This window comes from Sinocyclocheilus anshuiensis, unplaced genomic scaffold (genome assembly GCF_001515605.1).
Source record: "Sinocyclocheilus anshuiensis isolate Anshui unplaced genomic scaffold, SAMN03320099.WGS_v1.1 scaffold21, whole genome shotgun sequence".
In the NCBI taxonomy this organism is placed as follows: Eukaryota; Metazoa; Chordata; class Actinopteri; order Cypriniformes; family Cyprinidae; genus Sinocyclocheilus; species Sinocyclocheilus anshuiensis.
Genome location: NW_015536472.1, coordinates 80,889 through 92,763, shown reverse-complemented (window position 1 = coordinate 92,763; position 11,875 = coordinate 80,889). Strand labels below are relative to the sequence as shown.

Here is an 11,875-nt window from a genome sequence, read left to right as displayed (position 1 = left end):
TTGAAGGTGGAAGAGAGCGCTGTACATTCACTCCCCCCACCTACAATCCCTGCCGGTACAAGACTCGTACCCACAACCTTTGGGTTACGAGTCCGACTCTCTAACCATTAGGCCACGACTTCCCCTCATAATGATGGTTTAATGTTTTAAAATGAGGAAATTAAGACATAAATATTAATGTAATTTTACTGTTGTAGTGTAAAATAGTTTTTTCTTAAATACTACATTTTTTATTTTACAGTGAATCTTTTGTTTTTATTTAGTAATTTTTTTTTTTAGTAGTAGTAATAATAGTAGTAATCGATGGTTTAAATTGTGTAATTGATAGTGTAAATTGTAGTGTAAAAAAAGTTAAATATTGCAACAAGGCAAGTTTATTTATATTAGGGGTGTGCACGAATATTCGAATATTCTATCTGCAATAATTATTCGGAAAATAAAAACACTATTCGAATTTCGCTAAACTGTTGCTTTGCTGGCCGTAAATGCCTAATAAATCCCGAGCAATCACTAAAATGAGGAATATGAAATACAAACACCGGAATGTCATGACCAGTGGATTATTACAATATTACAAGATTAATATTTATTATTTTTTATTTAGTAATTTAGTAGTAGTTTTTATTGAGTAATTTTTAGGTTTTCGTTTAGTTGTAATAATAATGATGGTTTAATGTTTTAAAATGAAGAAATTAAGACAGCCATAAATATTAATAATGTAATTTTACTGTTGTAGTGTGAAATATCTTTTTTTCTTAAATACTCAATTTTTTTTTATTTTACAGTGAAATATTACAAGATTAATATTTAGTAATTTAGTAGTAGTTTTTGAGTAATGTTTATGTTTTTAAGTGGTAGTAGTAATAATAATTTTTTTTATTTTACAGTAAAATATTACAAAATTAATATTTATTATTTTTATTTAGTAATTTAGTAGTAGTTTTTATTGAGTGATTTTTAGGTTTTCATTTAGTTGTAGTAATAATGATGGTTTAATGTTTTAAAATGAAGAAATTAAGACATCCATAAATATTAATAATGTAATTTTACTGTTGTAGTGTAAAATATATTTTTTTCTTAAATACTCGATTTTTTATTTTACAGTCAAATATTACAATAGTAATATTTCTTATTTTTCTTTTTTATGTTTTCATTCAGTAGTTGTACTAATACTAAATGATGTCATTAATTTTGGTGCATCACTGTCAGAAAACTTAAGTGTTTGAGCCTCAGCTTTGGCTTCTGTAATCTGAGCTGATATATTTTCTCAGTGTGTTTCTGTCTTTGTTCTCTTCTTGTAGAGACAACTACGGCTTCGTCACGTATCACAGCACAGACGACGCTTACGCTGCCATTGAGAGCGGCGGTAAACTGAGGCGCCCAGACGAGCTTCCCTTCGACATCTGCTTTGGCGGCAGACGACAGTTTTGTAAATCCAACTATGCAGATTTAGGTTGGTCTCCTGAACGATTTCTCATTTCATATTACTTTGTTGTGCCGGTGTTTTTAGCTGATATGAGGAGAAATACAGTTTTGCATTGTCTGTTAAGAGTAACAGAGTAAATCACACATTGACTTAGGGTTTAATTAAATAGATATATGCGCTGCGTGTTTCAGAGTGAAAATGAAGAAATTAGGACATAATTAGCCATAAATATCAGTAGTCATTTCACAGCTCTAATATAAAATAAAATTGTTATTATAACACTATTTTTCTCAAATACTAATTTTTTATTGTTTATTATTATTTTATATTACAATATCAAAATTAATTGTTTTTATTTTGTAATTTTTTAATTTTATTTAGTAATAATAATAATCAGTGGTTTAACGTTTTAAAATGAAGAAATTAAGACAGACATAAATATTAAATTTTTATTTTAATTTTTTTTAATACAACTTTATTGTAATTTTTACAGATGTAATGTAAAATAACGTTTTCTTCATTTTTATTTTACAGTGAAATATTACAATATTAATATTTCTTATTTAATAATAATAATAATTACCGCTGATGGTTTAACGTTTGACAGCTGTAATGTAAAATAAAATTGTTATTATAACACTATTTTTCTCAAAAACAACATTTTTATTGTTTATATAATTTTTGTATTATTATTATTTTATATTACAATATAAAAAGAAATTGTTTTTATTTTGTAATTTTTTTATTAATAATCAGTGGTTTAACGTTTTAAAATGAAGAAATGAAGATAGACATAAATATTAAATTTTTATTGTAATTTTTATTTACTTAATACAATTTTATTGTTTTATTATTTTTTTTATTTTTTATTCAATTTTATTATTATTTATTATTTGATGTAATGTAAAATAAAGTTTATCATTATTATATTATTTTTCTTAAACAATTTTTAATAATAATATTAATTACCACTGATGGTTTAACGTTTGAAAATGAAGAACTTAAGAGAGCCATAAATAGTAATATTGTAATTTTACAGTTGTACTTTAAAATAAAATTAATCGATTATTTTTCTTAAATACCCTATTTTTATTATACTGTGATATATTACAATACTAATATTTTTTATTTGTCTTTTAGTAATTCATTTTAATTTAGTAGTAGTAGTAGTAATAATAATAATTATTATTATTTTATAGCTATATTGATATATAATTAAATTTTGGGATATATAATCACAATTCTTATCAGAAAAATCTCAATTGGATTCTTTCCCCAATCAGAACGGTTATTTTGTGACACTGATGCGTTAATGCAGCATAAAAACAAGGATGTTTTGGATTTAGCCTCATTTCTGGTTTCTTGTTCTGTCGTCTAGATTCCAGCCGGGATGCCGCTCCAACATCCAGGAGCCGATGCGAGTCGTTCGACTTCGACGCGCTGCTAAAACAGGCTCAGAGAGGACTGAAGAGTTAGCAGCGCAGAAGATCAGAGACTCCACACCAGAAACCAGCTTAAACGACCAGTTCAGTTCAGTCTACAATCTAAGCCGGTTCACACTGGTTTAAAGCAATATTCTGGGTTAAATACAAGTTAAGCTCTATTAAGTAATAACTAATATAAATGAGAATCACAGCCGTACAGATGGTGTCCAGAGCTGCGCTTGAGCTGGAAAAGCTGTTATTTTTCAACTTCACTAAAACTGACTTTGCTTCGGTTAAAACTTCTGTTGGAGTGCTTGTGCTCAATACATTTTGTACATAAGAATGGAGCGGCATTAAAGATGAAATTGTCATTATGAAAGGAAATTCAACTCAATTGAATGGTTAATGGTTTGTCTTCTACAGTATATATATATATATATATATAGCCTGAGTTTTTTGAAGTGATACCAAAAAAATAAAAACCCTGTTCTTCAGCTGGAATGACGATACTGTACCTGAATAAAAATGTTTATGTATTAACGAATGACTTCTGTTCTTTACACTAAACTCAGAACACTGTAAATGTCTGCTACTGCTCAGAGATTCATTTATCTCAGTCATCTGCTATTCATTTTGGTTTTAGATGATTATATTAAAATTATAATAATTTTATTATAATTAATTATATATATATATATATATATGATTTATATTACATAATTTCAGTCATCTGCTATTCATCTTAGTTTTTGATGATACATAATTATTATAATAATTTATTATGTATATATATATATATATATATATATATATATGATTTATATTACATATTAATTATTATATTACATAACACTAGATTGAGAAATGTAATTATGCCGGTTAGGTAATTGCACAGGTTTAGTATAGCACATGGCAGCCCAAAAATACTAAAACTAATAATAAAAAAAAAAGTAACGTAATTTGTTTGCGACAAATAAAGAACATTGATAAACAAAATAAAACTAGAAAACATTCCAAAAATACAAATAATTGAAATATAACATTATTTCTTAAGATTATTATGACGTTACACATAGAAGTCACACTGTAACCTTTTTTTTAATTATTAATTTTAATTATTTTTCATACTGGGATCTATTCAGGTGTGCATATTATAAAAGGGGCAATAATTCCAGAAGTATTTTTGACACTTAAGTCACTTGAAAATGTTTGAATGTCATTATTTTACACACAAAAAAGCAATTAAATATTAAAGCAGGTGTCATTTACTGTAAAATATGTACAAATAAACATAATAATAAAAAAAATTGACACGTTTGTTGATTTTTTTGACACTTAAGTCACTTGAAAATGTTTGAATGTCATTATTTTACACACAAAAAAGCAATTAAATATTAAAGCAGGTGTCATTTACTGTAAAATGTACAAATAAACATAATAATAACAAAAATTGACACGTTTGTTGATTCTGAAACGATAATATCTGTAGTATTGTTTGTTTGTAGTTAGTGGATCGTGTTAATAATATTAAGTTTTACTCTGGTTCCACTAATAATCAAAAAGTCTTTAAAAATTCTAAAGAAAAGTGAAGTGAAGAGAAAAGATCCTGCAGCAAATAATAGATCAAACATCAGAGAATTCATCAAATATCCACAGATAGTACTTACTGACGTTACTGTTGTTTTCCCGCGAAAACGATGTCACGTGAGGGAGGACGACGTCATTACAGAACGGAAAACCTGTAAATTAATTACCAATTAAAACAACATTCCCAAGAAAACACGTTTAGTTTGTAAGATTCTACGGAAAGGCGAAGAATAAACACCTGGGTGTATACATTTTATTAATAATTTGTCAGTTTTCCATTGTATAAGTTCGTGACTAAAACGAACATGCACTCAAACCGGTGTTTAAGTTCACTTCGTTGTTATTTTAAACGTTTCAAAGGCACATTTGACATTAATTCATGCAATTATAATATAATTTCTAATGTAGTGTAGTCTCTCGTGCCTTTTATTAATAATTTCATCGTTAATTTGTGTGGAGTAACGTTACCTCAAACAGCCGTAGAGTTGCGGAAGGCGGAGCTACGCGCGGGTGGGCGGGGTTTATTTGACGGCGTGACCTCGCGTACAATCAGGAAGTAGAGAGACTATAAACATAAACATAAATCCAAAACAGCTGATTCCGTGTCATCAGATCCACAGACCTCGTCGAGCGGTTCAGACCCATCCAGCAAAACCAGGAATCATGTCCAAGAAATGCAAGATGTTCCTCAGTGGAGTAGTCGAGGGTGAGTCACTAAAAACCTATGAAATAATAATAATAAAAGTGTAACATAACATAAATATACGTTATGATAACATAAATGATTAATGGTAAGGTTAATGCGTTTGTAATGTGATTACAAATTAGTCATTTTGTTTTATTTTTTGTTATATTTATTTTATTTAGTAATTAATAATGTTTATTTTGCAGTAAAATATTACTATAGTAATATTTTTTTGTATTTAGTTACAGTTTTAGTAGTAGTAATAATAATAATAATTTTATTTTGCAGTAAAATATTATGATAGTAATTTTTTGTTTTTATTTAGCCATTTTAGTTTTTATTTAGTATCAGTATGAGTAATAATAATAATACATATTATTATTATTATTATTATTTTAAAGCCATATTCATAATATGGCCAAATTGTGAATCCCTTAAAACATGCGCATCACATATAATTTTTTAATCATATTATAAATTGCAGTCACGATTTTTTATGATATTCTAGTGATATTATCATTCTAATAATGATGCCCAGAATGTACAATAAATGCAGGACATATTATATATAAACAAGATACACAATTTATAGAGTTTTCCATATTATGCATTACTGTAAGTGTTGTGACAGAGCTGCATGTATTCTCGATGTAAGCCTAATTTCTGAAGGTTGTATTGAAGCACGGCTGTATGACGTGAGCTTTGTGTGCTGCAGGGTTTTACGGGAGGCCGTGGACTATGAGCCAGAGGAAAGAGCTCTTCAGGAGGTGAATGAACCGCTCTTATCACATGCCATCAGCTCTTATCAGCTCATTTATCTCACTTCTTCTCTGTGTGTGCGTGGTGTTATCTTCATAGGGAGCAGAGATGGGGCTTGAACGCGTATCTATACGCACCAAAAGATGATTACAAACACCGGATGTACTGGAGGGATCTGTATTCACTGGAGGAAGCAGGTGACCGCGACGAGTCAAATATGACATTCATGCATTTAGCAGAACGACCTACATTGCATTCAGTTTAAACGTATTTGTATTAGGGGTGTAACAATACACTCATGCCACAATTTGATATTTGATGCACAGCACTGAATACTGAATACTGAATACTCTCACAGTACTTTAAACCAGAGCCCGCTGAACTTTGATTTGGCCTAGCATGCAGGGAAAAGAGGGGAAAAACATGCTATTGAAGCAAATCTTCAAAAATAATTTATATTTTTGTTGTAAAATTTTTGCATTGAAATGCAAAAAAAAAAAATTTTTTTTTAAAATTTTGTTTAATGATTTAATAAAAAAAAAAGCATTTTAACATAATATAATTAGATATAATGCAAAATTAACTTTTTGCCCACAGCCCTCAGTCAAGTTTGATTTTTTTGGCCCTTTGTATTAAAAACGTTGTGCATCTCTGCTTAATAGAGTGCAAAATAGATTTTTAAACAATTACATGTAAGATATGATAAAACAGTTAACCAAAGTACTGTTGATTAACCAGAATAGAAATATTCATGTTTCTGCTTAGCCAAAAATACTGAATTATGTTAGACACTTATGCTTGCTCTCTGTCCCTGATTACAAAGATTTAAAAGCTTTTAAATAATAATAGTGAAATAATAAATTATTAATAATAATACATTTATTTATATATATTTATTTTATTATTAAAATGTTTTAAATAATAATGGTTAAATACATTTATTTATATATATTTATATTTATTTTATTATGAAAAGGTTTTAAATAATAATGATTAAATAATAAATTAATAATAATAATACATTTATTATTTAATAATTAAATAATAATAATTACTATTTAATTCTGAGCTTCTGGGTTTGCCATATTTGATGCGCTCTTTGTAAGTGTGTAAGTGCTCATATGTGAATAAAAGCTTGGACCAGCAAAAAACAACAACATAAACCCTACTCCACAAACATCTTGATCACCTTAAGCAGAGCAGGGCTGTATTTTCTGAAGATAAGGCGCTTGGTTGTGTCTTCCAGAGCAGCTGATGACGCTGATCTCCGCCGCTAGGGAGCGTAGCGTGGAGTTCATCTATGCCATCTCTCCAGGGCTGGACATCACCTTCTCAAACCCTAAAGAGCTGACGGCACTCAAGAGGAAGCTCAGCCAGGTGCAGACCGCTGGAAAGCAGTCATCAGCTATTTTATTGAATCTTTTACTAGAAGTGATTTCTTTCTGAATTCTGTGCAGGTGTGTGGGTTCGGCTGCCGGTCGTTCGCGCTGCTGTTTGACGACATCGAGACAGAAATGTGTCTGGCTGATAAAGAGGCGTTCAGCTCGTTTGCTGAAGCTCAGGTGTCCGTCACTAACGAGCTGTTTCTGCATCTGGAGGAGCCACACACCTTCCTCTTCTGCCCCACCGGTAAACACAGGCGTCTCATTCAAAACAGTACATCAGTGATACTAAAACAACCACAAAATTACCAGAATTCCCCATATTTTCCTCCAGCTTGACCATCATTCTCAGTTTTGATCGTTTCTTCAGTGCACAACAAACTAACTCTACTAAACACTTAATAAACTTTTATTTATAAAACAAAGAGTTCCGGTGCTTGATTCTGATTGGCTGAGCCGCGTTCGAAGCTGTTGTAAATGACTCTACAAAGTAACATACACCTTTGTTTACGTTTGTGTGTTGCTCGGCAACCACTTTGTAGCAACCACAACTGTTTCTGAGGAGCTACATTGTTTGGTGGAAGAATACTGTTTTTATTAATATCATTACACTTTATTTGCTCTGTTTTATTCTGTGAAACCTTACTACGTATATGGAATAACCGTTTTATAAAAGCAATAAGCCCCGTGAAGCCGTGGTTTACAGTGAATTTATAACAGCTAAGGGGGTTCTGTTATAAACTCCGCTTTGCGTCGTGCCTAACAACGCCCCTTAGCTGTTATACATTTTTCTATGCAATTTTTCTATGAATTTGTGCTTTTACCCACAAATTCTTATTCTTATATTTGATTGATTACATATTTTTATTTAAAAAAATGTATTTGATAGTATGCAAAATATTACAAAATAACAAAAACTATAATATAATTAATATAGTAACTATAATATAGTATTTCAGTGATACTTGAAATAAATTCCTTCCTTGACAAAATAACCTGAATTGACTAAATGTGACCCTGGAGCACAAAACCAGTCATAAGGGTCAATTTTTCGAAATTGAGATGTATGCATCAGCTGAAAGCTGAATAAATAATCTTTCCATTGATGTATGGTTTGTTAGGATCGGACAATATTTGGCTGAGATACAACTATTTGAAAATCTGGAATCTGAGGGTGCAAAAAAATCTAAATATTGAGAAAATCGCCTTTAAATTTGTCCAAATTAAGTTCTTAGCAATGCATATTACTAATCACAAATTAAGTTTTGATATATTTATGGTAGGACATTTACAAAATATATTTATGGAACATGATCTTTACGTAATATCCTAATGATTTTTGGCATAAAAGAAAAAACAATAATTTTGACCCACACAATATTTTTTTTGGCTATTGCTACCCGTGCTACTTACATTTTTCTGTTTTAACTTTTTTTTTTGTAGCATAGTTTGAATAATTGAATGTCACGTCCTTTTGTAATTTGTGTTATTTTCTAAATATTTCTGTGTAGCTTCATTATCGTTTGAGTTTTAATAAATTTACTACGTCAACTTAAACTATTTCAGTTAATTAAAAAAAAATAATCAAACACTTTTATCCAAAGCAACTTACAAATGAGGACAATGGAAGCAATCAAAATCAACAAAAGAGCAATGATGCAAAAAAAAAAAAAAAGCATCATAAACTTATGACTGCTTTTGTGCTCCAGGGCCACATATTTTAATCATTACTTCAGTGCACTACAAAATAAAGAACCAAAACGCTACCAAACACTTAATAAACTCTCATTTCATTATTATTATGTTAACATCTTTTGTTTCTAAGCCTATTTTTAGGACCTTCAAGGATTTAATTTCATTTGTAAATTAAGCTGATTTACTCACAAATTCGGATTACTATAATGCAAATATTTAGTTATTTTTCATTTTAGTATTTTTATTTTTTTTTATTTAAAATTAATCTGATAATATGCAAAAGATTATTTCCCATATTTTCCTCCAGCTTGACCATCATTCTCAGTTTTGACCGTTTCTTCAAAGCACAGCAAAATAAAGAAGGAAAACTCAACCGAACAGCGATAAACTCTCACTTCATTATTTCCGTGCATTCTCTGGTTTCTGCAGATTACTGCGCTGCGTTCTGCACTCCTAGCGTGCCGCTGTCTGCGTATCTGAACACAGTCGGTGAGAAACTCAACGCTGGGATCGACATTCTCTGGACAGGTAACATCATGAGTTTTTCTGTGAAATTCATGCATTTGGTAGACGCTTTTATCCAAAGTGACTTGCATTGCATTCAGAGTCATGCATTCCCTGCGAATCGAACCCATCACTAGTGCACTGAACTAAATGCATGAATGCATGCATGCATCGCAGTGAAAGTGGTATAAAGGCACTTTTTTGACATGCATACTGTGCTTCTGTCCCGTCAGGGCCGAAGGTGGTGTCCCAGGACATCAGTGTGGCGTCTATAGAGGAGGTGTCAGCCGTTCTGCGGCGGCCGCCGGTCATCTGGGATAACATCCACGCTAACGACTACGACCCGCAGAGACTGTTCCTGGGACCCTTCAAGAACCGGCCCACCGAGCTCATCCCCAAACTCAGAGGCGTCCTCACCAACCCCAACTGTGAATTTGAGCTTAATTTCGTGGCCATTCACACGCTGGCCTCGTGGTGCAGCTACGGACAGAAAGACGTCTCTATGGGTAAAAGATCGCTTCTGTTCAAACGTAACGGCAGCGTTTGCATCGTTTATTAATAATGTCTGTGACATGATGTCGTCGCTCCACAGATGGAGACGATCAGGGCTCGGACTACAACCCCCATGAGGCTTTGCGGCTGGCGCTCTCTGATTGGCTGGTTGAGTTTGGCAGAGCTGATCAACCTGACGGTAAATAAATTAATAAAGATGCCATAAAAACATTTCATTGCTTGATATAAAATAAACATGAACTGATATGAAGTCAGTTTTGTTTCAGGTGGTTGCCAAGACAACAATCTCCATATACTGAAATACTAAAATAAATAAACTAAAAATGAAAACTATAGATTTTTTTTTTAAACCTACTAAAAAAAATACTAAAATGAAAACAGAAAATATAAAAATAACATTTAATTAAAAATATGAACAAAAACTATAATAGTATTTCAGTGATACTATAATGACAAGCTTTTAATTAAACACAAAAGCAATCAGGACACACTGTATTTAATGTTTAATGAATCTCACAAGACCATATACAACGCTCATATTTCACCCAGAATATATAAGAAAAGCATGTTTTTCTGAGAAGAAGCCTATTTATTTTCATGCAAATGAAGCACATTTACCCACAAATTCTCATTACTATAATGCAAACTAATTATTGAAGTATTTCTGAATTTCTTATTTAAAAACAATTCTGAATTGAAAAAAACATTGTATGAATGTAATTTGAACAGAATTTTAGTATCATTGATATAGTTTTTATTAGTGTTTTGAATTATTTTATATTTTCATTAATATTTCAGTTAGTTTTAGTAATTTTATTGAGTTTTAATTATTATTTTATTTGTGTTATTATTATTATTATTTTATATAAGTTTTAATTATTTTAGTACTTCAAATGAAATGTAAATGAGAAATATAGTAAGTTAAAGTTACTGTTTATTTTATTTCAAGTAATGGAATGTTTTTATGGTTTTAGTTGTAATTAACAACAATAACCCTGATGAGAATAATGAGAATCAAAAAACACCTGCCAGATTTTTGTGCTTAATTGCATTCATAGTAATGTTAGAATCCAAAACAATCCTAATTATCCGAGAAGCTTTCTCAGTAATATGCCCCTGTGCGCAGGCGCTGGCGGGGGCCGCTCTAAACGAGACGAGGAGCCGATGCAGACGGACGGTTACGCTCCAGGACCCAAAGACAACCCGCTGTACACAGCCGAGCCGCTGACGCTGGACGACCTGACGCTGCTGTCTGAGCTCTTCTATCTGCCGTACGAACACGGAGCCACGGCCGTCCTCATGCTGCAGGAGCTGCACTGTCTGCGCAGAGAGGATTCAGAGCGGGTCAGCATCAGAAGAGCCTCCACACAAACACTGAGTGAAGACAGTGCTGGTCCCGCCCCCAGCTTCATTCTGATTGGTCCTTCGTCGTCAAACTTGACACTGATAGGACCCAAAGACACCCCGCTGTACACAGCCGAGCCGCTGACGCTGGACGACCTGACGCTGCTGTCTGAGCTCTTCTATCTGCCGTACGAACACGGAGCCACGGCCGTCCTCATGCTGCAGGAGCTGCACTGTCTGCGCAGAGAGGATTCAGAGCGGGTCAGCATCAGAAGAGCCTCCACACAAACACTGAGTGAAGACAGTGCTGGTCCCGCCCCCAGCTTCATTCTGATTGGTCCTTCGTCGTCAAACTTGACACTGATTTGTCATCCTGCAGAACTAATGCATTTCACTCGACACAAAGTTGCTTTAAAACGTCCTGTGCCTGTGCCATTTAAAACTGGTCATTCTGAAATTAATTCTGCTTTTTAAGCCTAGCAGTCAAACATTAGAAACATCAGAAGCCTAGCAGGTCATGGGTTCGATACCACAAAATTCTCCCCAATGTGCAAAA

General features: G+C 32.1%; 2 protein-coding genes across 4 annotated transcripts in view; both read left to right on the top strand.

Annotated features, from left to right (window-relative positions):
• Window positions 1–3,390, top strand: part of LOC107701852 (peroxisome proliferator-activated receptor gamma coactivator-related protein 1-like) — an 18,450-nt gene extending 15,060 nt beyond the window's left edge. The window contains exons 11-12 of the mRNA XM_016504018.1: window positions 1,302–1,453; window positions 2,805–3,390. Coding sequence (XP_016359504.1) covers window positions 1,302–1,453; window positions 2,805–2,902 — 250 coding nt within the window. The 3' untranslated portion in view covers window positions 2,903–3,390. The remainder of the gene's footprint in view (window positions 1–1,301; window positions 1,454–2,804) is intronic.
• Window positions 3,391–5,013: 1,623 nt separating this feature from the next.
• ogal (O-GlcNAcase like) overlaps window positions 5,014–11,875 on the top strand; it is a 10,747-nt gene continuing 3,885 nt past the window's right edge. Inside the window, exons 1-9 of one of the 3 annotated variants that reach the window (XM_016502303.1) lie at window positions 5,014–5,143; window positions 5,838–5,889; window positions 5,981–6,078; window positions 7,128–7,258; window positions 7,339–7,510; window positions 9,388–9,486; window positions 9,696–9,968; window positions 10,055–10,153; window positions 11,114–11,319. In XM_016502303.1, coding sequence (XP_016357789.1) covers window positions 5,101–5,143; window positions 5,838–5,889; window positions 5,981–6,078; window positions 7,128–7,258; window positions 7,339–7,510; window positions 9,388–9,486; window positions 9,696–9,968; window positions 10,055–10,153; window positions 11,114–11,319 — 1,173 coding nt within the window. In that variant the 5' untranslated portion in view covers window positions 5,014–5,100. Of the gene's footprint in view, window positions 5,144–5,837; window positions 5,890–5,980; window positions 6,079–7,127; window positions 7,259–7,338; window positions 7,511–9,387; window positions 9,487–9,695; window positions 9,969–10,054; window positions 10,154–11,101; window positions 11,320–11,875 lie in introns of those variants that run through there. The other 2 variants (XM_016502222.1, XM_016502374.1) reach the window with 2 other exon arrangements.